Below are 26169 nucleotides of genomic sequence, written 5' to 3' on the forward strand. Positions count from 1 at the left end.
CAGGTCCCACGTCAGGCTCCCGGCATGGGGCCTGCTTCTCCCTCTGCCTGTGTCTCTGCTTCTTTCTCTTTCTCTATCGTGGATAAATAAATAAAATCTTTAAAAAATCCAGATTCCCAGGCCCTGCCCCACATGGACCCCATACTAGCCTCTGTAGGTAGGAGCCCAGAGCCTGGTCAGCACACCAGCAACCCGGGGCAATTCCCAACAAGGTCAACAATCCCTGGCCCATGGGCCTGTGCACGTGCCGGCAGCCCACAATCTGGGCCTCCTCCCCAGCATGGCTCCTTGCGGGTCCCAGAGGCCACCCCCGTCCCCACACCCAGGTCCAGGCCAGCAATGTGCTCATGTGGGTTCTTCTCCCACAAACAGAAACCTCCTCAACCCTGCCCGCAGCTCCCCAAGCCAGGTCCGGTCCCTCCCCTCCTCCAAGGCTGCCCCCCGACCCCTGCAGCAACCAGAGAAACGCTCCTGCTTCTCTCCAAAGGCCGACAGACTCGGCAAAGCCCTGCTTCTTTGAAACATATAAAAATAGACACAGAAAGGTGCCCATCAGCTGGCACAGCCGGGGAACGTCTCCCCATAACTAAAGCTCACTCTTTCATGTGTCAGGTTAACCATCTCTGTCTTCCGAGAGTTCACAGAACAGATGGAGTGAGAACTTTTTCGGAACACTCCAGATCACCTTTGGGACTAAGGACATAAGGAATCCCTCTAGAGCTTTTAAAACGCGTGGGACCAAAAGAAAAAGAAAAAAAGGAAAGAAAGGAAACAGGCTATGTAGGACAGAGTAGCCCCCGCACTAGATGACCCCAGGATACAACCCGGGTTCTACAGGCCGACGCTTCATAGCGCCCGGTGTCCTCCTCCCCAGCTGTGAGACACGGACACAAGCGACAGTGCCCGAGCCTCCTTTTTCCCCAACGGCTCCTACCTACTGTGGTCTGGCGTCCACACAGGGCGCGCGTTAAAAACGGGGTCTAGGGGGATCCCTGGGTGGCTCAGCGGTTTGGCACCTGCCTTTGGCCCAGGGTGCGATCCTGGAGTCCCGGGACCGAGTCCAACATCGGGCTCCCGGCATGGAGCCTGCTTCTCCCTCCTCCTGTGTCTCTGCCTCTCTCTCTCTCTCTATGTCTATCATAAATAAATAAATAAATATTTAAAAGAAATAAAAAATAAAATAAAAAATAAATAAAAAATAAAAACCGGGTCTAAAGAAACGGGAGTCTGTGGCCCGGGGCACGGACAGGCTCTTCTGTGAGTCACGTACACGAGGGTGTGACTCTAAATGTACCAAGTCCTGCTGCGGACATCCAGAACTCAAGTGCCCACGGGCCCGGAGAGCCAGCGGCGCTGCTGGAGGTGCCCGGCCCACCCCCCACGGCTCAGAAGATTTGTTCTTTAAGATTTTATTTATTTATTTAGAGGAAGCAAGAGAGCAAGGGGAGGGGCATGGGGGGGTAGGTGGGGAGAGAGAGAGAGAGAGAGAGAATCTCAAGCGGACTCCACTCAGAACACAGAGCCCGACACGGGGCTCAATCTCAGGACCCTGAGATCACGACCTGAGCCAAAATCAAGAGTCGGATGCTCGGGGCTCCTGGGTGGCTCAGTGGTTGAGCATGTGCCTTCAGCTCAGGGCGTGATCCCGGGGTCCTGGGATCGAGTCCCACATCGGGCTCCCTGTGTGGAGCCTGCTTCTCCCTCTGCCTGTGTCTCTGCCTCTCTCTCTGTGTCTCATGAATAAGTAAATAAAATCGTTAAAAAAAATTAAAAAAGACAAGAGAGGGACACCTGAGTGGCTCAATGGTTGGGTATTTGCCTTTGGCTCAGGGCGTGACCCTGGGGTCCCAGGATCGAGTCCCACGTCGGGCTTCCTGCATGGAGCCTGCTTCTCCCTCTGCCTGTGTCTCTGCCTCTCTGTGTTTCTCATGAATAAATAGAATGTTTTAAAAAAAAAAGGGATCCCTGGGTGGCGCAGCGGTTTGGCGCCTGCCTTTGGCCCAGAGCGCGATCCTAGAGACCCGGGATTGAGTCCCACGTCGGGCTCCCGGTACATGGAGCCTGCTTCTCCCTCTGCCTGTGTCTCTGCCTCTCTCTCTCTCTCTCTCTGTGTGACTATCATAAATAAATAAAAATTTAAAAAATAAAAAAAATAAATAAAAAGACAAGTGATGGGGCCCAGGCCCACGCAGCTGACATACGTGCATCTAAACAAACCCAAAGAGGTGAGGGCGTGGCCAGCTAGCAATGTCTACTTAGACAACGTCGCGGGGTGGGGGGGATGTTTGTAACCACTGGAATGTTCGGGAATCAACCTAATTGAGAAACAGACAGTAACTGACGACTACACGACGAGAAAACCTGAACCGTGGGGAGGTCGGACTTCCCAGAAAGAATTCAGAAAAACCAGAGCGTGTTCAACGAGGGTGGGGGAAGAGGCCGTGGCCCAAGTTCAGGAGGAGAATGAAAAACCCGTCCCAGGAAGAAGTCCTCAGGAGCCAAGAATGTTTGGGGTGGAGCCTGCAGGTGATAGAAAAGTCTAGAAAAGCTCAATGCGGTGGTTCAGAGTATTAACCGTGCGACCTGGTGCAAGTTTCCTAACTCCGGCTGCTTCAGCTTGCTCCTCTGCGGAGTGGTAGTAACAAGGGCACCCATCGCGGTCTAGCCGCTAGCACGCATCATCGTTAGAAACGCCCAAGTGCTCGGCACGCCGCTTGCGGAAAGAGGATGGTACTTACTGCGTGTGTCTCCGGGTGACCGAGCTAGACCAAGAACACATTACAGGGAGGCAGAAACCGGCCAGGTGGAAAGAAGCACGTTCTACCGGGTTGTCTTGATATCATTGGGCTGACTTGGTAGGTAGTGAGACACCCATCACTGGAGGCATCCAAGCCAAGCCCGGATAAAACAAACATCAGAAACATTTTTAACTCCGTTTCTCCGAGTTCTCGCCTCTAAACATACACTCTGTGACACCCACTGTGCCGCCCAGGGCCTGGCGAGTTTCGCCCACTGCCTGACTCTAAGTTCCAGAGTGGCGGATCCTAAGGCCGGCTGGGTTTTGGAGTGGCTGCCTGAGAATCACAGGGGGCCGGGGGTGGGGGGGGGGGGGTTGGTGTTGGTAGAACAGAAATCCTGGTCAGGCCCCACGGCAGATTTTGCACCCGAATCCTGGGGCAGGGGCTTATAAATGTGTAGGTTTAACCATCAATCACCCCGATGGACAGCCTGACGGGCCCACTCCCCAAGGCCCTTGGAGGAGCCTCCCCCAACGGCCGGGCACCCCACAGCAGGTAAGGGGTGGGCACCGCAGGAACCTCGGACGGCCTGCACGGGGGTCTCCGGGGCCCACTGACCAGAGCAGGCTGGACTCGCAGCTCCCCACGTCCACCAGCAGCCCGGTGTCTGCCCCAGCTGGTGGGCCACGGGCAGGCTGCCGCCGCGGCAACCACACAGCTGCTGGCCTGTGACATCAGAGCAGGGGTGAAGTCAGGGACAGTGACGAGCCAGCCAGAGGGCGAGCGCCTGGCAGGACACCTGCTGCGGGCCCGCCAACCACACAGACTTGGCTCAGGACCGCCGTGGCCGTGCACGGAGCGGGGGGCGAGCGGGATGGGGGATGGCCCACGTGCAGGGGTGATGAAGGGATCCTGCAGCGTGCACCCCGGGGGTGCTCAGGGAGGGGGCTCCCTGGTGAAAATGTCCCTCCTGCCCCAGCCCAGCGGCACGTGCCCCCCCCCAGCTCCTCCCCTCCGAGTGGTCCCACATCAAAGTCAGGGATCCCCGGGGTGCTGGCGGCCCGTCCCCCCCTCCCCCAGCAGGGGTCTGCTCCCTGCTCAGGCTGGGGTCACACACTCCTCCAGGATGCCACTGCTGAGCGGAACCGACCGGAGGCGGGAGAGAAGGGCCCCAGGCCCCCTTGCGCCACACACCCACCCAAAATAAGAAGTCAGACGTGCCTGCCCTCGTTTCTCGGGCAAGGGGCACCCTCCAAGAATCTCACAATTAAGAAATTTCGGGGACACCTGGGCGGCTCAGCGCTTGAGCATCTGCCTTCAGCTCAGGGCGTGATCCTGGGGCCCTGGGATCGAGTCCCGCATCGGGCTCCTTGCAGGGAGCCTGCTTCTCCCTCTGCCTGTGTCTCCACCTCTCTCTGTGTCTCTCATGAATAAATAAATAAAATCTTAAAAAAAAAAAAAAAAAGAAATTTCGTTTGAGGAGCAGGACTTGGACCCTAGGAAGTCAAAGTGACCTATCCCGGGGTTTGGTTCCTTGAGAGGAGAATGTTAATTACGGGACCTTGGCCGAAGCGTGGGAATCTTGGAGACGAAAGTCTCCGTGTGGGGCTGGGAGGGCCCCGGGACGCGTTCTTCCCACGGGAAGCTCCCAACCACAGCCCCCCACCTCCACCCACTTTTGTCAGGGCCCCTCTTCCTGGTCCTGTGAGTGCAGAGTCTTCTCACTCTGCAGCGAACACCCCCCAACCGCTGGGCCTCTGAGGCGTGGTCTTGGGTCCCCGCCCCCCAGCGAGGGACAAGGTCAGGGGTTGGGGGGCGTCGGGCGTGCTGGATGAACACGGCATCCAAGTGGCACAGGGCGCCCGATGACCTCCCGGAACGCCCCTGCACGGCCACCAGGGCCGTCCTCTCCGCGCCGCTTCTGGAGCGAGGACATTTCTCCTCGCCCGGTCGGTGCTCCCACCAGCACCTCGCCCCGATTCCCGGACGGCAGCTCCCATCCTCGCCTCTGCCGACGGTCCCTCCTCCCCGGCCCCCAGCTCTGGAAAGCCCGGGCCCTGCTACCGCGCCGCGACCAGCGGGCTGCAACTTTCAAGATTACACGGATCGTTCACGCGCATCGTAGGAGAATTAAGGAAACACATGCTTGTGAAAGTCTAAGTGCCCCCCCAAACCTTCTATCTCAATGTGTGAGGTCAAAAAAAAAAAAACTTGTACACCATTTGGTCCCGCGGGGCGTCCGAGGCTGCGATTTATTTAACTGTCCCCCTGCTGCTGCACGTGTAGGTGTCTCCACGGTTTCCCTAAGACAAACGACCCGGGGATGGATATCCTCCTGACCAGAGGCGAGCACGCGTCCTCAGTTATTTCCTACACACAGGGCTGCTTGATCAGAGGGGGGACTGATGGTTAAAGCCCTCGAGGGGGCAGCGTGCCCTTCCAAGCCTCTGCGCTGCGCCGCGTAACACAGGATATGCCCGCAGTCGAGCCCTTCCAAGGACAACAAGCCCTGGGGCCAGATGAACCGAGCAATGGGAAGTCCAGAGCTGTGACATCCAGTCCTGTTTCCAGAGACTCGTGCCAGGACCGGGCTCCTTGGATTCCTGGCAAGGGCCCTCGGCGGCATGACCTTGGGTGAGTCCTCCCTCCACGCCCAGCCACAGGACGGGACACGGGTCTCACCTGCCCGAGTCCTCGTGAGTCAGAATCGATGGGAGGTCCTTCTGCGCTGGAAACGCCTAGACCGGCGATGTTCTCATCCCCCTACCCCCACCCCGTACGACTGGGATTGACGTGCCTTGTGTTTTCAATCCCCGCCTTCCAGAAATGATGCACAAACAGCAAAGACCCTGCCATAGAGCGGCTCCTTCGTGCTCTGTCCTGGGCCCACCTGGGCTAAGGGGACGAGATGTCGCAACGGAGACCCCGGGATGGGCGGCACACAAGCCTGGCTCCGCGCTGGCACCACTCCCGCCCCCCACCCTCACCCTACCCCACCCCACCTCACCCCGGAAATGCCAGGCTGGTCCTTTTCTCTCCCAGAGACCATGAGGGATGGAAGGGGAGATGCTAGGAGGGCTGCACACTGTACAGAAAAGCCCCCAGGAGCGAACCGGGCTCACATGTCCAATAAACAACCCTTTGCTGAAAAAGAAGGCACCTGCGTGCTGCCCCCCCAAGCCACAGGGTCATTATGCTACCCCTGAAATGGGTTCTCTCCTCTGAGCAGAACAATCCACCGTGGACCCGCAGCCCACAGGGGACCCCGAGTCCTCTCTCCCCCAGCTGGTGACCGGGGAGGGCCATCACTTGGAAGCACCCTGGACTCTAGCCTCCAGCCAGGGTTACTCCGGGACACCCAGGAGCCTCGTGACCATGGACAAAGGCTCAGGTCATCCTCAGTGTTGGAGGCCCTTGGTGCTGACGTGAGCGCAGGTGCCCCTGAGTACGTGCAAGCACGCTAGACTCGCAGGCCTGCGGCATCACCGCCCCACATCTCTGCCTGCAACACATTCCTGGCTTTCCACTCTCGGGCACGTCACAGCCCCGGGGAGGGTCAGCCGACTGAGCCCAGCGAGTCCGCACCCACCGGGAGTGACCACAGCAAAGGCGAGCCGCAGAGCGCCCGAGGTGCGATCGCCTCTGGGGCTGTGATCCCTCCCGTCACGGGCCTGCCCCGGAGCCGTCTGTCCGTCCACGTGCCCTGAACTCCCTGCTGGACGGAGGCCGGAGAGAGCAAGAAGGAGCCGGCCGGGAACGGACGGGGGAGGTGGACGTCCCTGCTCCACCCGCGGCCTCCCTGCAAGGAGCTCCAGGACGGATCGGCGAGCGAGCCGGGTCACGGAGTTCCGGGGGCGCTGGGGTGCGGGGTGGGGGTGGGGGGCTGACGGCCCTCGGGGCTCCCTGGCTTCCACACCAAGCTCACTGCTCACTCGTCAGAGATGTACGAGCATCACAAGTGTGATCCCGCCCGCACGAAGAGGGAGCCGAGACACAATCAGGATTCAGAACCAGTCCTGGCCGGCTCTTCTCCCAATACCTTCTTCTACTTTTTTTCCTCTAAGACGTCGGTCCATTGCCTCATTCTGCCCTCAGTAAAGAATCAGCTGTGGATTCCTAACCAGGGCCCTTGGGTAGAAGCAGAGGGGCGTCGACAAAGCCTGATGCGGGCACCAGCCCCCCCCGCCCCTGTGCTCAGCCGGGTCTGTGAAGGGGCTGCCAGGAAGGCCCAACCAGGCCCCCCACGCTACAGATCGGAGAGACCGGCAGAGCCCCGAGCCCAGCCAGGTCCTGCTCTGGGGCCAGGCCGAGGAGCTCTCAGGGTCTCTCCACCCACGGAACGTTCCCCAGCAGGAAGCCTTGGAGCTCATCCCGGTCTCATCACGGGCCACTGTGCTCCGGGCTCCAGGGCCCAGAACAGGGGGCTGGGCTCACTCGCTGTGTCGGGGTCAGTCGGCACCCCTGCTCCTCAAGCGGGCGAAGGGCGAGGGGAGCAGCGCCAGGCAGCCGGCCCTCCCGACTGGGCCCGGGGCTCGGCCTGGTGGGGACAGGGACAGGGACAGATGGGCCCGCCCAGGCTCAGCGCCCTCACCCACCACGTGGGGGCCGCTCTGCCGCCCGCCCCCACCCTCACCCCTGCACACCCCTCCATTTCTGTCCTCCGTGCCTTTCACCAGTGACATAATCACCCACCTGCCACATGCTAATCCAACAACATTTAGACAACGCAGATAAACAAAAAGAGAAAGAAACATTGCCCTTGATCTCACCCACTGCTGAGAATTGTGACGGACACGCTTCCAGACCTGTCCCTACACGTGCATTTAAATGTGTACGCGCTTCTCCGTGAAATAACGTCACACAGATAAGCAATAAAACCATATAAAGGAAAGCCGGTGGGACACCCGGGTGGCTCAGCCATTGAGCGTCTGCCTTCGGCTCAGGGAGTGACCCCAGGGTCCTGGAATCGAGTCCTGCATCGGGCTCCTGCTGGGCACCTGCTTCTCCCTCTGCCTGTGTCTCTGCCTCTGTCTCTCTCATGAATAAATAAAATCTTCAAAAAAATAATAATAGGGATCCCTGGGTGGCGCAGCGGTTTGGCGCCTGCCTTTGGCCCAGGGCGCGATCCTGGAGACCCGGGATCGAATCCCACATCGGGCTCCTGGTGCATGGAGCCTGCTTCTCCCTCTGCCTGTGTCTCTGCCTCTCTCTCTCTCTGTGACTATCATAAATAAATAAAAATTAAATAAATAAATAAATAAATAAAATCTTAAAAAAAAAAAGAAAAGCCAGTAAATTGCCACACAGAAGCTGGACAGTGGTGACCCCAAGGCAAAGGGGAATTTAGGGCCAGGAGGGATAAGCAGAGGGCTTGGGGGAGGGCGGGGGAGCAATGTTCTGTTTCTTGACCTGGATGCTCACCGGGAACTTAAGAAACGGACAACACGTGGGCAAAGGTTTTATCAAAACGTACGTCAGCCCCAGACTCAGCCTCAGTTGGAGAGAAGGACAACGTCCGCGACAGGAAAGCGCTCGAGCTGCAGGGGGGGGGGCTTCCAAAACAAATACCCTCCGAGCGTCCTTCCAGGTGGGAAATGTGAGTCCGCTTCATTTCTGGGGCTCATCCCTAAGGGCTTGCTCGCCTGCCACCCCCGGGGGGGCCACGGCCACCCCGTCAAGCCCCCGCGGCCCGGGGCCTCCAAGGTCAGCCTCGTCCACTAACACCTCCCCGTCCGCACTCGGGCTGCTCACGAGCTGCATGACCCCGAGCAAGAGCTTCATCGTCTGTGCCTCAGTTTGATCTTCTGTGAAACGGGGACAACGTGCGGCAGCCACTTGCAAGCACTCAGCGCTTATTAACGACGGAGTTCCCAGCTTCCCACCCCCCCTTCACGAGAAACAAAGGAGCTTTCCCGCCCAGCTCCCCGCTGCCTCCCGGCGGCACCAGAACCCCCCCCCCCCATGTCTCCCCCGACCTGTGCCATGCATCACCCAGCCGGGCCTCGGGTTGGGTGGGGAAGGCGCGCACCGTGCAGGGTCCCCCACGGAGATCCCCACGCACCCACCCTCCACACATGCACACCCCAGAGCCTCCTGGGGGCACCGTCCCAAGTGTTCCACGCCCACCCTTCCTTGTGACCTCCAGCCGCGACCCTAGGAAGCAGGTAAATCATGTCCTATTCGGGCTGGGGAACCCGAGGCCCTCCCCGAAGCCGTGGTGGGCTGCAGAGTGGCCTCCCTAACGGGCCTGTCCTAGGAAGTCAAGCGTCCTGGCTTCCTGCTGACTCTTCTAACCGCTCCGCGTTCCACTTCCCCTTCCCTCCGGGTCCCCTCACACATTTTCCACTGTCTGGGGAGCCACAGCCACAGACTCTCCCATCCAGACCCTGGGCTCACCGTATCCCAGCACAAATACACAGGGAATGGAGGCCTGGGCGCCGAGGTCAAACCCCAGGGGCGACCCCTAACCACGAGCCCACCCCCCACTCGGCTGCAAGATCTGCCTTCTGACCCCAGTCCTCTCCCCTCCCCACCCCATGCGTGCACCTGCTCCTGGGCGACCAGAACCCCTTAACACCCTCCCCCCACACACACCTCACAACCCTCAGGTGGGTCCTGCTGCTGGGACTCAAGCTCCACTCTGCACCCAGGCTCAGGGCCACCCAGGCTTTGGTTCCAGACCCTTCTCACCGTCTTCCACTCTCCCCTACAGGCCGTATGAAGACTTTGTACGTGGCAACAACTGAGCTCTTAGAGGTCACATACCCCTTGGAGAATTCAGTGGAAGTCCCGGCCACTGCCTTGGAAAACCCAGGCATGCACACGTGCGTGTGTATGTGTGTGCACACACAGAGCTCTGCTTACAGTTTCAGGGCTCAAGACTCATGTCACCCCTGCCACCATCCTCCGATCTATCTTTGGATGGATGCCCATATACCCCGGGATAGGATCCTTCCATACAAAGACTACACCTCAATTATTTTTTTTTAAGATTTTTGTTTTTATTTATTCACGAGACACAGAGAGAGGCAGAGACACAGGCAGAGGGAGAAGCAGGCTCCATGCAGGGAGCCTGACGTGGGACTCAATCCCGGGACCCCAGGATCACACCCTGAGCCTACGGCTGATACTTAACCACTGAGCCACCGGGCTGCCCTCAATTTGGTTTGTAGAATAAACACTTGTCTAGTCTGCCATGCTGGGGTCTCCAGAAGCCGACCCGGGACACTGCTCAGACACAGGGAGCAGTACAATTTTGTCAGCTGCAAAATGGGATCCCTCTGGGTCTCTGCGTATTCCCACCACCACCCGCCCGGAGCCGCACATCCACGCAATGATGGAGGCACCGAAGGATCTCCGCGTTCCAGCCAGGTCAGGCCCCAGGGGTCCAACGAGCGGGTCCCGGGAGCTCCGAGCTCTGGATGGGGGTGCCAGCTTCACCCTGCCTGCCCTCTGAGACACGGGTGCTCCTGACCATCCCTGGAAGACTTCTTCTGCCACTTCCCTCAGCCACCTCTCCTTCCCGATTCTGGGGCATCTCGTCGACCCTCTTACCCCTGGTCCTCGCTCTCCATACTCGCTCAGACCCTCCAGCACCAAGGCAGAGGCCTGGCCAAGCAGTCTCCATGCCTACCTGTCCATTTACCATTACATACACTTGGAGCTATCAACGTCTGTGCTAAATACCTACAACATTCTCGTCTCAAACCACAAGTGTCTGGGGTGTAGCCTGCGTTGGAGACAACGGCTCTGTGCAAACTTTGGCGGGCGTCAGAATCACCTGGACCGTCTTAGAAATACCAATTTGCCCGCCCACGTGGGCCCTGAGGCTCTAATTCTGGACGCCAGTTCAGACTCTGCCTTTTAGCCAGTGCCCTGGGCCACCTGGCTGTCACCCACAGGTGCATGCCCTCAATGGCTCACCAGGGGCCCTTGGGAGGGGATGCAGACTGCATGTGATAAACCAGAGTGGTGTCCTTTGGCCCCTCGCCCTCCTCTCTGGCCTGGTTTGCACCCAGAACTCTCTCTCACTCTTGCCTGCGCAGGTGGTCCCCTTGCCCAGCGCATCCCCACGCTGCCACCACTGATGATGTGCCTGGGTATGTGTCTCCCCCAACTCTGTCCTCCGAGTTAGGGTTCTCCAACCTTGACTTCCCTCCCAGCTCTGCTCTTCTCTTCCCAGGAAGACCATCCTCACTATGAGGCCACTTGTGTGTGTGTGTGTGTGTGTGTGTGTGTGTGTGTGTGTGTGGATGTGGATGCACACGTGCGGAAGAGAGAGGGAGCATCCCGGGCAGGGGAGAAGCATGGACCCCACCCACCACGCTGCTCTTCCTTCTCCTGTCTCCTCCAGGCCTTTTTTTCTCCTGCTGTGTTTTGCATCCTCCAGGCTGCCAGGGCCCTCCAGCCACATCTCTTAGCCAATCTGGAACCCAAGGGGAACCTGCAGCAGTCGGGTATCACATCAGTGGTTCTGCACTGGGACGAGGGTGGCTCAACCCTGGAAGCCTGGGAGTTGTCTACATCTTTACTCTCAATGCCCAAGTGCTGCCATCGGATCTGGACCACGCAGCCTGCATGGACATCTGCCTGGCAACCCAGCTGAGACAGCCGGGAGGACAGGCAGGTGCCCACGCCCACGCCTACAGCTCACGGACCACAGGCCATGACCGCAAATTCCCGAGGACCAAGCGGGTCCTGGCTGGAGGCTGGCAGCATGTCCTCAGATCACAGGCAGGGACCACGGCGTGGGGAGAGCTCCCTGCAGCCATAGGCCACACCCCAGCACGGCCTCCACGCCTGTGTCCAGGGCGCATCTCTTCCCAACCCCAGCAGCTCAGGTTCTAGGCACTCCCCTGGGAGAGCGCATCCCCAGCTGACCAAAACTGGGCCCAGGGGCTCCAGTCTGCCCACAGTCCCCTCCCCTCAACACCCTCTACACCTCTGATCCCAAAACCGCATTCCCCCTTTCACACAGCTACTTCGTTTATCATTGGCCTGACACACCTTGAGTCTCTCTGACTTTAGACCACACCCTGGCCGTCGGGCTTGGGGTCTGCAGGTCTGTGCCCACCCTGCGCACCTCCACGCTGCCTGGCCCTGGCGTCTGGTGCTCCCCCTCCCGAGGACAGGCTAATGTCCTGCTTCTTCCTTATGTCCCATGGAGCCGAGCCGGCTATAAGGGCTCCATAAGGGCTTGTCGAAACACAGCCCGATAGGAAAGCAAGGATGTTGGGAACACAGATCAATGAGGCCTCTCCAGAAGCCCTGCCCCCCTCCCGGCCCCCATGCACGGAAGGCCCGACTCAACTCACAGGCGTCTCATCTGCCTCGCTCTTCCCGAGCAAGTGTGTCTGGTGAAGACACAGCCGTTTCTGAATGCATGGTGCGTGCTTTCTGCAGGTGGCCACGGTGTGGCCTCCAACAGTGCACGCACGAGGCTGGCCTGCTCGCCCTGGCGACCAGCGAACGGCCTTGGCTGTGGGCCCTTCTCCACCTGGGGCTGGAGATCACCAGCGGGATTGCAGAGCAGTGTCTGGAGATGGGAACACACTGAGAAAGATGCCATCGTGGGCATTCTGGGGGAGTAGCATGGCCATGGGCACCGCCACCCAGGCCAGAAGTGAGATCTTACTCTGCTGGCCCAGGGACCTCCTGGATTTACCCGTGACTCCAGAAACTGGCTCACACGGCCCAGATCTGCCAAGCCGCTGGGCTGGCTAAGTGACTCCAGGCTCCCTCCATGGTGGCCGCCCAAAGAGCAAGCCCAACGCTGGTCTCTGGCCAGGGTGTGGGATCTGGGCAGGAGATGGCCTTGGGCTCCACAAGGAGGTAGGAGTCAGGCCAGCAGCGCACGTGAGCCCTGCTCAGAGACAGCAAACACTTCCTGCTTGTCCTCGCTTTCCCGGAAAGGACGGGGAATGAGGTTTTCCAGGAAGGACCCAGATCACCTCTTACCTACCGCTCCCTTCACCCGAATTTCACGACTTCATAATGAATCTCTTCGCCGACCACAGTTCCGGTCCTACCAGCTCCCAGAAATGCTCACACAGACAGACAGAAATCCGACGGTGTCTTAAGCCAACTGCCTCTTGTAGACACCAAGCCTGCACCCCGCCAACACTTAAAGGAGCCAGCACACCACGTGAGCAGTCAGCTCTCAGTATCCCCAATGTGCGCAAGGCCATCACCCTTCACGGGCCCCTGGGCCACAGCCCTCGTGGCACAAGGTCCACCTGTGAGGCTTTTAAAACCCTCAGCGAGAGCTGGGCCCAGGCCAGACTCTCTATATTTACAAAGGGACGCAGACGTGAGCCATCTTTCAAAGGGCCCCAGTCCATTTGGTTCTCAGAGTGGGGGATCGTCAGGAGAAAGTCATGGACTAGCGGCCTCAAAGGAGAAGCAGATACAGAAAGACCACCGCCTTCACGGCGACCTGAACTCCACAGCCACCCAGGGCTTCCGCTGGGTGTTTCGGCGTCACATGTCCCAAGCTGACCGAGCACAGAAGGGCCAACTGCGGCAGCTCAGCCAAAAGAGCTTCCCCTGAAAACTCCTGTCCACCCCGAACCTGCTCAGGTGACCTTATTTGGAATGAGGGTCTTTGCAGATGTGATGGAGTTAAGAGAAGGTCATGCTGGATTCGGGTGGGCCCTATGCCCAGGGACTGGAGTCCTTCTAACGAGAGAGGGATTGGGACAGACACATGCAGACAAACCCACGTAAAGACAGAGAGCAAAGGCTGGAGTGACGTGTCCACAAGCCAAGGAAAGCCAAGGATGGTGGCAGCCAGCAGGAGCGGGGAGAGAGACACCCGGAGCAGACTCTGCCTTGGGGTTTCCGGGAGGAGCCCACCCCGCCGACACCTTGACTTTGGACTTCGGGCTGCCTCAGCTGTGACAGAGACAACCGCTGTTGTTTTGAGGCTCCCCCATTAGCGGATTCAGTGCAGCGCACAGGGATCTCACAGTCGGGGCTCTGCTGTGCAAGTCTGGTGTCCGCAGCCCGACTGGGCCTCTGAGCTGGGACGGGGTCAAAGTTTAGGCTCCTTAGTGATTTGGATGCGAAGAAGTGAGACACACGTGCCAGGAGATCCAGGCGGAGGTGAGAGGAACGCACACAGCAAGAAGGAACCTGAAGGCTCGCTGAAGCTCCTCGACCCTGACCCTTTGCTGCCCCGGCTTACTGGGCAGGCCAGGAAGCGGCTGGAAATTCTTCCAGCAGCCGAAGAGTGTGAGGTGGACCCGAGGCCCAGCCCCTTCCTGCAGGCTCCTGCGAACCAAGCCCAAGCGCCTCACGAGGTTCCTTCTGGGCCTTGGGACCATCCCGCCCTACAGCTTCATGGGCAGGAGCCTGGCCGTGTCTCAGCAAAGGGGCCCGGTCAGGCCCGGACGCCCAGCGGACACCCCAGCGGACACCCCAGGGGAAGGCCAACGTGCATCGCCCTCAAACCTGCTGGGCAAGCCAAGTTGGGGAGCCAGCCTTACTTAGGTCCCCCGCCTCGGGGTTTATGGAAAACTCCTCTGCAAGCACACAGGCCCCTCGTTCCACGCCAAGATGGCCAGAGCCATGTGATGCCCACAGGTAAGAACACCTGAGGTCTTCCTGGGCCAAGTGGCAGGTCAATGGGGCCAACTGGGGTGTGGCCAAGGGCTGTGGGGAGCTCAGGAGGGCATGGCTGACAAGAGGAGGAACCCAGGGACCCCAGGCTCTGAGTCTGCACAGGTGAGGGCAGCCAGCCTCACTGCATCTGGCCTGGCACCCGGATGCTCCTCTGGCTGAGGCTTAGAAGCACAACATAAACCTGTTGAGAAGCCAATTGTGCGGGGCAGTGACCCCCCTGCTGTGCATCTGTCCTTGTGGCTAAACTAGACTCGCCCCGGGAAATCCCGGCTGACCCTCGCCAGGGCAGCTGGAGGCCTGGATGGAAACCTCTGGGGTCCTGGGGTCCAGCTGGTTCCTCCCATTTCTGCCACCTTCTCCCCACTTGTCTCCGGCCCCTGCAAGGATCCAGGATTGGAACAAATAATGGGCTCACCCCCACCTTTGAGGGCCGAGGGGTGCAGAGGATGAGAGACATTTTCTGAGGGTTCTACGCGGCCACGCAGCCCCACTTGGCCCCAAGTCTCCAGTGTGCAGGGATGTCCTGAGAAAGGGGTCCCCGCAGCGAGCCTCTCGGGACCCTCCTCCCGCCGGGCCTGGCCGCAGGGCCCCCCTGCGGGCCAGGGGCTCCGGCTGCCCTTCGGGGCTGCCCCTGCGCGCCCGGGGAGCCTGGGCAGAGCCTGGGCAGAGCCGGGAGGCTCCCCTCTCCGCCCCAGCCGAAGCCAAGGTGAGCCCCGAGCCGGGCTGGGGGGAGAGGCCCGAGCTCAGCGGCCAGCCCTTCCCCTCCCAGCCCCGGGCCCGGAGCCCAGCTCCCGCTCGGCCGTGAAAGTTTCTCGGGGGTCCCCGTGCTCCCGCGCCCGGGCCAGGCCTGCCCCAGCGCGCCGCGTCCCCGCTCTCCCCGCTCTCCCCGCCCCCCGCGCTGGCATCCCCGGGCCCTCCGCCTGCCAAGCCCGGTCCGCTCCCTGGCTCCCTTCTTGGGCTGGGGCTGGGGCTGGGGCTGGGGCTGGGGCTGCGGAGGAATTTCGGTGGAATTTTGAGGTTGAGAAGCATCTCGGCGGAGACGCAAAGAAAGGGAGCCGCGAGGGGAGAAAGAAAGTGCGACCCTGGCGTCCACTTGCAGGATTCCGGGAGGCCGAGGCCGCGGGCGGGCGTGGGCGCCGGCGGGCGGGGGCGCGGGGGGCGCGGGGGGCGCGGGGGGCGCGGGGGGCGCGGGGGGCGCGGGGGGCGGGGCGGGGGCGGGGGGGGCCGGGGGCGCCGTGCTCACCTACGTCCGCGTTGCAGAACGCCTGTTGCGGGTGCACCGGGGAGCAGCTGCAGGCGTCGGCCGGGCGCGGCAGCGTCGCCAGCAGCAGGAGGCCGAGCGCCAGGCGCAGGCTGCGGGCCGCGGCGCCCATGGCGGGGGCGGGGCGGGGGCGGGGGCGCGGGCGCGGGGCTCGGCCGCCGCGGGTGTGCGGGCGCTGGCCTCGGGGCGCTCCGGGGCCGCCCTCCGCACCGGGCCCGCGCTCGCCCGCGCTAACTTTCCCGGGTCGCTGGGGCGCGGGGCGCGGGGCGCGGCGGCGGGGGCGGGGGCGGGGCGGGGGCGGCGGGCACCGGGGCCTGCGCTCCCTCCACGGATGCGTGCGCTGCGGGCGCGGGCCGGGCCGGCCTTTTATCGCGCTCCGGGGCGGGGCGGCTCCGCCCCCCGGTGGCCGCCGGCCAATGCGGCTCCGGGAGCTCCCGGCCGCCCCCGCCCCGCGCCCCCGCCCTCCCCCGGACGCCGCTTTGTTGTGCGCGGACCCGCGACCGTCCGGGCCCTGCGCCGCGCACCTGGCCCCGCAGCGCCCCGGCCCCGCCCCGCCCCGCCCCTCCCCCTTCCTCTCCCCCTTCCTCTCCCCCCTCCCCTCCCCCTTCCTCTGCCCCTCCCTTCCCCCTCCCGTTCCCGTTCCCTCCCCCTCCCCTAACCCTTCCTTCCCTCTCTTCCCCTCCCCCTTCCCTCTCCCCTTCCCCCTCCCCTCCCCTTCCCCCTTCCCCTTCCCTCTCCCTCTTCCTCTCCCCTTCCCTTCCCCCTCCCCCTCCCGTTCCCTCCCCCTCCCCTAACCCTTCCTTCCCTCTCTTCCCCTCCCCCTCCCCCTTCCCTCTCCCCTTCCCCTTCCCCTCCCCTTCCCCCTTCATTTCCCCTTTCCCCTCCCCCTTCATTTCCCCTTTCCCCTCCCCCTTCATTTCCCCTTCCCCCTCCCCCTTCCTTTCCCCCTCCCCCTCCCCCTTCATTTCCCCTTCCCCCTCCCCCTTCCTTTCCCCCTCCCCCTTCCTTTCCCCTTCCCCCTCCCCCTTCCTTTCCCCCTCCCCCTCCCCCTTCATTTCCCCTTCCCCCTCCCCCTTCCTTTCCCCCTCCCCCTCCCCTTCCCTCCCCTCTTCCCTTCCCTTCCCCCTTCCCTCCCCCCTTCCCTCCCCCTTCCCTCCCCTCTTCCCTTCTGCCTTCCCCTTCCCCTTCCCCTTCCCCTTCCCTTTCCCCTTCCCCTTCCCCTCCAGCTTGGCACAGGAGCCAGACACTTCCCACCCCTGGGGGTCCCTGAACTGGGGCCTGGTGCACTTCAAGGAGGGACCCCTGCCCACCAGTGCCCCTGAGGTGGGGGTGGGGGGGCTAGGTGGCCTGGGGAAGCTTCCTGGAGATTCCTTTTATAAATGGAGGTCTTAGAATTTTAAGCGAGCTTGGCCAGTTCAGACAGAGGGGGAGGGGGAGTGGTTACTATGAACAAAACAGGATTTTATATAAACTGGCCATATTTTTGACCAGCCAACAAGAGCCGGGGGGGTGGGCCTAGGAGTCCAGGAGGCGGTGCGATTGGAGGGAAGCATTTGCTGGGCTCTGCTCACACAGTTCTGCTTTAGCCCACGAATGTGGGACTGAGGACTTCCACCCCCCAAAACAGTTCTGTGTTCCCAGAAAGGCCGGATCTCCCAGGTGCAGAAAAGCCTGTGAAGTGTGGCCACCGTGCGCCTGTCACCGAGGCTGCCCTGGGCCCCTTGTGGTCGGTGCTCTTATACACAGGACCCTGCTCTTGCCCACAGGACGTCTGTAATCTAGCTGGACGGCTGACAACCGAGAATGACACCATTGCGAGTAATTGGCCACTAAGCTGTGTGGTGCCGACTCGCCATAGGAAACTGTAAAACACTGGAAGGCTGGGGAAAAAAAACCAAAAAACCAAAACGGTTTCTCTCTGTTTACGTGTACTTTGCAGCACACAACTGGGAGCAAAGTTAGATAGGCAGAGTGGTTATTTTTAGTACCCTGCCAAATCCAAAATCACTTTTTCAGCTTTTGTCCAGGTCAAATAGAGTTGTGTCGTTTTGAAGTGAGGTGGGGTGCTAACTTTTTAGTCGTTGGTTCAGAACATTATAACACGACGGCTGCATCTGCCTTTCCCCCTCCGTCTTTCTTTATTACAAGTGGAATAAAATGTCAAAGTGCACTTGAACTTTACAGAATCCCAAGTCGATTTGTCAGCATATGAGAGAAACAGATAACCTGGGGACGCCTTGTCCAACGGGTGAGATACACGCATAAGCAATCAAGTACACACGAGGGTGATAACTACCCTGGAGGTAGGTTTGATGGTGGCACAAGATTGGGGGGCGGGCAGATGGCTATTGCATGGGGGTGGAAATAAGGGACCTGGCCTACCTGCCTGCCCGCCTCCCTTCCTTCCATCAGCAGTGCTTTCTGGTGCATCTACGGGGGATGCAGATGCTATCCTAAAAGCAGGGTATTCAGAAATTCAGAACAGGGCGCCTGGGTGGCTCAGTCGGTTAAGCATCTGCCTTCGGCTCCGGGTTGTGATCCAGGGATCCTGGGATAGAGCCCCACATTGGGCTCCCTGCTCAGTGAGGAATCTGCTCCTCCCTTGCCCTCTGCCCCTCACTCTCACTTGTACTCGCTCTCTCTCTCTCAAAATAAATAAACAAAATGTTAAAAAAAGAAAAGAAATCCACAGAACAGACAAAAGTCCCAGGGGCAGTGGGTAGAAAGACCCCTGAGCCAGTGAAGGAGGAGGAACATGAGGAAGGGAACCAGCTAGGACCCACTTGTTGTCAGGGGGGCTGGGAGGGGAGGGGGCACACATTTTATTTTGAGTGAGTTGGGAGCTTTTGGCGGGTTTTGAGCAGAGGGGCAGGGCAGGTCCGTCTGTAAGGATGGAGGGGGGGCGTGCAGAGGGGGCGAGCATGACTCAGACACAGCAGCCCAGCCCCCTCGCCAGCCCGCCAAGCTTCTGCCTCCCCGTCCGTGAAATGGCCATTAAACCCCCTTCCCAGTGGATTCCTCTGAATGGCTGGTCCGCCCTCTCAAATCTGGTGCATGTGCGCTGTTACCACGAGGCAGCAACGCATCAGATGACTCTCATGATGGTGCAGCAGGTGAAGGGACAGAGCAGTCCCTGAAACCCAGGCTCCTCCCCCAGCCCCGCGTCCCCCACCCCAGCCATCTGACTGCCACCTGATGCCCGCAGCAGCCTTGGCTCCTATGGCCCTCCCTCTCTGTTCTTCTTCCCATCCTTGACCTGCTCTTCCAGGTGGTATCTTCCATCTCAAAACCAAGGAAACCGAGCCTCAGATAAGGAATGTACTGAGGATAGGAGGGGATCGGAATCTGGCCGCTCGCAACCACAAGAAGGTCTTCTACGGGCTCTCCTCTCCATGGCCAAGAGGGCTTGACAAGGCAAGGTGACCTCGGGGCAAGAGCTCCTCCCTGAGGAGGAGGGCAGGGTCAGGACGCCTCCCCCCACCTCCTGGGGCTCGCTGCTAACCAGCCTCCTCTACCTTGATACCGGGGAGTGGGCCAGTGGGGGGGCCATGCAGGAGATCCATTCTGATGACGGCCTGCTGGACGTCAGCTTGAATCCTCCCCAGGGCCTGACTCCCGCCTGAGTCAGGATAGACAGGAGGGGGCCTGCACCTGCCAGGCCAGCTGGGGAGGGGGCCTTCCAGGGCCTTCCAGGGGACCACATTCCTGGGCCCCACCGCTGACCCCCAGAAACATCCGCCCTGCGCCTGCCTCCCCCACCAAGGGATGTTTCCAGCGCAGAGCGCAGCAGAGCTGTCACCCATCCCACTCAGAGCGGGGCACGCCCAGCAGACATGTCCTGGACTCTGCTTGGCAGGATCAACACTGACCGGGGCCAGGAGGAAATACCAGGGCCTCCTCCCTGTTGCTCTGTCAGGTACACAGAGTCAGGGTGACCTCCCAGGCCTCGGGCAGGAGGCCCTGCCGGAGCAGGCTGTGTCCACCCAGCCCTGGGGGAGGGCGCCCACCGGAGGTGGGTCTTCTCCATAGACTCACTCTCTCCACTTGGAGAAGATCTACTCCCTCCCGAGTGTGGAGCCAGTGTGGAGCGTTCTCTCCCTGGAGACAGCTGGAGTGGGACTGAGGGCTTCACACTCCTTCTGGCAGGTTCCAGGGAGCCAGACGCTCCACGGCGTACGGGCATTAAAACTGGCCCCACAGGCCCGGGGAAGCTAGATGCAAAAGGGCGGGAGTGCCTCGGACCGCTCTAGGTGGGGCGGTGGGGAGTGGGCGGCCGTGCGCGGAGGTGGGGGACATCCGTGCGCCTGGCTATCTGGGAGGTTTCCGGGGTGGTGGGTTGCGTGGCTCTCGGAGAGGCCATCGGGATCACCATGGGCCCCCGTCCAGTCTGGGCGTCTGACTCACGGCCACATGGGCAGGTGGTGTCCCCCCAGCCCAGATATCTGTTCCTCATGTTCCTTGGCCAGGGCTGTTGACCACAGAACATCCACGATGACAAGAAGGTGAGTCAAGAAGAGGCAGGGCCGACTGCGGCCTGGAGATGGGCTGCAGTTCCCTGCACAGTTAGCGTGCTCGTGGCCAGCGGTGGACGCTCCAAGGACCTTCCACATCCATTCACTTCATTAAGGACCTTAGGAGCCGTCTTGGGCCGGGGCTGACTTCCCTGCCTCAGGGGCGCTGACCTCCGGGCCAGACTGTTCTCCTGCAGGGGCGGGGGCGGGGTGGGGGCAGGGGGAGCACGCCCTGCGCACTGTGGGTGTTGAGCAACATCGCTGGCCTCCACCCTCTAAATGCCAAGGGCACCCCCCGAGTTCTGACAACCAAACACATCCTCAGACATTGCCTAATGTCCCTGAGTGAGAGCGAAACCGCCTGGTTGATCTCCACCAGCAAAGGGAAGCTTGATAAAAATCTCTGGACTTGAGAAAGCAAAATGCAGAGAGAGATAAACAAGCCTCAATTCCTGTAGCGCCAACACGAGTGCATGTGGGGGGGGGGGTAGCCGTGCCAGCCCGTGACCTGCACCAGGGCACACGGGATGGCGTACCAGTCTGTCCACGTTGGCTCTCCAGGGAGACGGGGAGGGCAGACGATGTTTAAAGGGTTGGTTTTTTTTTTTTTTCCTGCAAGTGTCCATGAGAAAACAGCACACGTAATATTTCATTTACATGATGTTACATACACGCGAGGGCCGAGCCACACCAGTAAGAGGGAGTCTGCCACAAAGCTCGTGGAGAGTGTCACCAGGTGGTGGGGACCTGGGTGAGCATCGTGTCCTGCCCCTGGGCTCCAAGGGGATGCTTCAGCTCCATAACGGAGAGCTCCTGGGGCAGAAGTGCGGGTCTTGGCTGGACTTTGCCCTGGTCCCAGCGGCCCCCCACCCCCAGGCCTTTGCCTTGGCGATCGCCCCCCCCCCGCCCCCCACACCGCCCTTGGCTCCTGCCTTCCTCGGGGCTTCCCTTCGCCGCGGCACCCCTGGCACTGGCTTACACTGTCTCCCCAGGTGGGGGGGGCTTGGCCCCTCTGCCACCCCTCCAGGAACCCCCGTCCCCTTCCCGGGCGCCCCATAGGGAAGGCAGTGAGCTGGGCACCCACCTTGTGCCCCCCGCCCGCTCCAGGGCGCGCAGCCTGCACAGGCCGGGCACAGTCCCAGCGCCGCCCGCCCGCCGCCACGCTGCTCTGATCCAGCCTAGAGGAGCTCCAGAGAGAGGGAGGGAGGCCGGCCCTGGTGAGCGGCAGGCCCATGAAGTCACTGGCTTGAAGTGGCGGCCACATCTGTGCCGTCTGGGAGAGACGGCGGCTCACTCACGTCCCCCGGCAGGCCGGCTGGCGCCACCACCGCGTCCCCTGGGCGAAGCCCCCGCAGACGCTGTTCCACCTGGACTCGGCGTGGGCCCGGCCTGGCCCCCGAGGCCGCCTGCGTGCTGCGGGGAGCAGGCCCCCAACGCCCGGGCTCTCCTCGCGCCCACCCCTGCACTTCGCTCCCACCAAGCCCCGAGGACGAGCCCCGCCGCTGCCGCTCCGGGTCCCTGGGCCCAGGCCACCGCCTCTGGCCCGGGCCTGTGTCATGTGCCTCGTCCCACGGGCGGGAGGCTCGGGGATGGGGCCAGCGAGCCGGGCCGGGAACCGACGCTCCTCCATCCGTCCCTGGCCCGCTGCTCCCGGAGGCCGCCTGGGCTGGCCGGCGACGGGGCGGACAGAGGACGGGGACTGGCGGGCCTGCGCGGCGGGGGCGCGGAGGCTGGCTGCTGCTGGTTTCAGGTTCCCTCCCCTGGAAGCCCGGGCTGGAGGCTCAGGTTCCCCGCGCCATCCCTTTCTTCTTCGGTGCTGGCAGTGACGGGCCACGGCCATGATGTCATCGCCTAATCCAAACAGACGGGGGCTGGTTTGGCAGCGCTGGCTGGCGGCCCGTGCTGAGTGCAGCAGTAAATTTCATTTCAAGGCTATGATTAGGACTGTGCCCAGGAATTTCCTCTTTCTCTCTCCTTCGCTCTCCCCATCCTAGTTTTCTTCCTCTGTTCCTGCCTGGCCTGCTCTCCTCTCTCCCCAGGTCTCTCTCCTCGGGAATGCCGCGGGGTCTTGGCGTGGCCAGCAGCGTCCGCTCCCTGCCCAGGCTCTCATGTCACCTTCAGATCCCAGCCTAGGCCATGCCCTGGATGCCCTCCGGGGCGGGATGGGGTGAGGGTGAGGGTGAGGGTGGTGGTGGGGGATTCCCAAAGGCGCTCCTTCAAGCTTGCCCTGAAATGCCAGGCAACAGGAAGAGCAGGGTTTGGGGTGGCTCTGGTCACCGGCAGGACCAGAAGGCGGCAGAGCCATGAGAAAGGCAAGGAGGGACCCGGCTCCTTGGAAAGCGAGTTTTGGGTCCTTACCGCCATCTCCAGCTGTTTGCTGGCATTTGGGTGAGGCTCACTGGCGCCTCGCGCCCTCCTCGGCCAGGACAGCCTGCCCAGCTCCCCAGGCAGGACGGCCCAAAAGGCAGTTGCTCACTCTGGTGCCGGCATCTCCCTGGCCTGTCCGACCCTATAGGTGCAAGCGCGACCAGGTGAACCGTTCTACTCTGTGTCTTGGTGCTTCTCTAGCCTTCCTGGGGGGACCCTGGCTCTGTCCTGGCCGTCCTGGTCCCCGGAACACGGCCAAGAGCCAACCACCCATGCCCCTGCTTTCTCCTGCCACCACTCAGCCACCCCTCACGGGTGTGCCCTGGATGCCCGCGGGGGAGGCACTGGGGTCTGGGTGGGTGATGTCCCCGCACGGTTCCCATCAGTGCTCCCCATCACATCAGACGGTGGTCTGACTCCTTGGGGAAGTGGGGGGATGCCCGGGTGCTCCACCCCATGACCCCTGGAAGCCCGGGCTGGGCTCGGGCCAGACCCCGGCACTCCTTCCCCACTGAGCCGGGATGTGGCCTGAGATCCCTCCAGTCGAGGCCTGTGAGTGATTTCCAGCCCAGGGAGGTGCCCAGCTGAAGTTGTGTGGACAGCGGGGTGCCCTATAAGGGGCAGAGAGCCCCCTCCTATCCCATTGCCTGGACTCCTCAGGCTCCTTGTGTGTTCTCTAAAAGGTTACTTGTTTTTGTGCCTTTTCCACAACTCCCTGCTTCTTCAGGTTATAGCTCATTTGTTCGTTCATTCACCTGTTCGATGAGTATGTGCCAGGGCCCTGCAGGTGCCAGGGGTCTGGAAGGACCAGGAACACCTACAGAAGGAATTACGAGTGGGTGTGGGTGCTGGATGGTAGAGCAGGGGCATCCGCGGGGTCCCGGGGGGCAGTGGAGGGGGGGCAGTGGCTGCCTGGGATAAATGAGACCCGGACAATGGTAAGAGCCATCCCATCAGGGGCGGGGGCCGGCGGGGAGGACACCGTTCCAGGTGGAAGGACGGACCTGCGTGAAGGCGCCCAGGTGTGAGGAGGCAGGGGCTGTGCGGGGGGCTGGGGCCGGGGCCAGGCGCAGACCTGGGCTGGGAGCGGGGCCTGGGCTGTCGTCATGGAGGCTCTGAAGGTAAGAGGTGGGAGACGGGCAGGCAGCAGCTGTCGTGGTGACTCACTGCCGAGCAGAGTGATTGGAAACACGTGTCCCGTCGAGAGCGCGCATTTATTACTCAGCCGAGGGTTCTGGACCACAAGGGAGTCAACAGGGAGAGGCTGGGGAGGGGGCGCGGCTCCGGTGCCCTTCCCTGCGGGGCTCCCTGCACCTTGACATCCTTCAGGGGATCCTCCTCCACCCTGGCCCTGCCCCTTTTGCTACTTAAAAAAAAAAAAAAACATTTGTTATGACAACTTGCAAGCACATTCCCGCAGAGAGAGAACAGGCCGGCGCTCGCCCAGCCACGAGGACGGTGCCCGGCTTTGAAAACCATCAGGCCGTCGGCCCGGCCCCGGCCCCGGCCCGTTATCCTGAAGCCAACCCCAGACATTGTAGTTCCTGTGTCAATTGGGAAAGAGAAGTTTGGGTGTTTGCTTGTTTGTTTCAGGGGTTATCTGTTCTTCCTCTGTGTAGAGACGCACATGAACTTTTTAAATTTGATGAGGGCTTATCTCAGCGCCAGACTTCTTTGTTCTTCTCTTTGGGCAAAACCAGCTCCCCGGAATCAGTTGAACCAGGGTTTATCTCTCATCACCAACTGCAAGCCCTGGGCATGATGCTTATCCTCAGCCATCGCTGCTTCCTTGTCTGCGGAATGGCATCCTCCCAGCCGAACTGTCCAGAGGAGCTGCAGGACAGTGTCCGACACACGGCAAGTCCTGGATGCCATTGGTGGGAAGGGACCAGGGAACAAGCAAACAAAAAAAACAAAAAAAAACAAAAAAAAGCAGCTTGCATTATTTGGAAGCTGCTGGAGCCAGGATTCAAAGCCAAATCTGCCGCACTCTAAAACCTGTTACCTTTTCCCGCCAGCCACTGCCCAATCAGCATATTTTTTAGGGTCCTTTGAACCCGGCTGCCCAGTGACTTTCGCTCATAATCCAGAAGGCCCTTCTGCTCCAAACCCATTCCCTGGACACCGAGGTTGGGGGAAATGTCCGGACATAGACAAGCACTTTCTTCAAGAACTCAAGGCCCTTGGGAGCCTCCCAGCCAATGGGAGGAACAGGAAGAGGGCTCCCTCCCCTTGGGCTCTGGTGCCCTGAGCATAACCCGCCTGGGTCTTTGGGCTCTAAAGGAATAAACACCCAGGTGAGATGGTTGAACTAAAGTGGGCTTTATTCGAAGGATGCAGAGAACGTCCTGAGGCTGATGGGTGCAGCTGTTATGTCGAGGACCTGAGAGCCCTTGAGGCTCCTCCTCCATCTTCCTCCTCTGGCTCCCCTGGGTGGCCCGGCCCAGCCCCTTGCCTCTCGCTGGCAACCCTGTGTTTCTGCAGCTCAGCCTGGCTGCCCCGCCACAACCGGCTGGCCCTTCGGTTCAAACATCAGTCCATTCTCCTCCTGAGTGTGGCTCTGACGGGCCAGACAGGGTCCAGTGACCACCCACACACAGCTCAGTGGCTGTGGCCACCAGCACCAACTGGGTGGACAGGGCCTGGATCCGAAGGAGAGGGAGAATGGTCCCTTCAGAGCAGGTGCCCTCCCTCCCTCTTGGAGGGCCTGTATCCTCTCCTTTTGACCATTGGGAAAAGGTCGTCAGGGTCTGGCCGTTGGCCCGGGAGAGGTTTGATCCACAAGAAGGACACTGTGGGGGCTGTCTCCCAAGCCTTGGGATCTCTCAATACCTGAACGTTGCTCAGGATGGATGAGGCCCCAACCCTGGCCTTGCCCAAGGCCACGACTCCCGGCAGCTGCGGAGGGCAGCAGATGCCCCAGACTCGGACGTCGCCTGAAAGGCATGTCTGGGGCTGCTACTCCCTAATCAGCTGCCAACGAAAATATTTTTTGCAGGTTCCTTGTGAACTGAGAATGAAAACACAACACCCAGCAGGACGAGTGGGGGGGGGGGGAGGTCTGGCTTTCTCCAAGGGTCTGGAAGACACTGAGGGATGACATCACTCAGGCACAGCTGGACGGCCAGTCCTGGAGGCCCAGGGGTGGGGAGGCGGGGGCAGGTGAGCAGAGTGGCCCAAGGTGGGGAGGTGCCCAGGACTGGGGCAGGAAATGAGATTGCTGGAAACACTGTGTGCTCTAAAAAGGCCAATTACATGGCTCAGTCTGAACCAAAGTGCCTCCTGGGAGGAATGCACTAGAAATGCCTTTTTGAGGGGGTCTGCAGAGGCTCTGGCTTAAAATAAACAGAACAACAATAACAATTTCTAAAAAGTACAGGCTGAGTTTTCAAAGTTCAGGTGAACAGAAAGGAAAAAATATAACTAATACTCATGTAATCAGAAAGAACCACTGCTGGGACGCCTGGGTGGCTCAGCAGTTGAGCGTCTGCCTTTGGCCCAGGTCATGCTCCTGGAATCCCGGGATCGAGTCCCGCATCGGGCTCCCTGCATGGAGCCTGCTTCTCCCTCTCTCTGTGTCTCTCATGGATAAATAAATAAAATCTTAAAAAAAAAACTGCTAATATTTTGGCAGCTTGTATCCATCCTTAAAAATCGCACCTGTGTGCAT

At 60.8% G+C, this 26169-nt stretch overlaps 1 protein-coding gene across 1 annotated transcript in view; it reads right to left on the reverse strand.

The window, feature by feature from the left end:
* Positions 1-15961, reverse strand: part of TIMP2 (TIMP metallopeptidase inhibitor 2) — a 48484-nt gene extending 32523 nt beyond the window's left edge. Inside the window, exon 1 of the mRNA XM_041725491.1 lies at positions 15604-15961. Coding sequence (XP_041581425.1) covers positions 15604-15733 — 130 coding nt within the window. The 5' untranslated portion in view covers positions 15734-15961. The remainder of the gene's footprint in view (positions 1-15603) is intronic.
* Positions 15962-26169: the final 10208 nt, after the last annotated feature.

This window comes from Vulpes lagopus, chromosome 12, assembly GCF_018345385.1.
Source record: "Vulpes lagopus strain Blue_001 chromosome 12, ASM1834538v1, whole genome shotgun sequence".
In the NCBI taxonomy this organism is placed as follows: Eukaryota; Metazoa; Chordata; class Mammalia; order Carnivora; family Canidae; genus Vulpes; species Vulpes lagopus.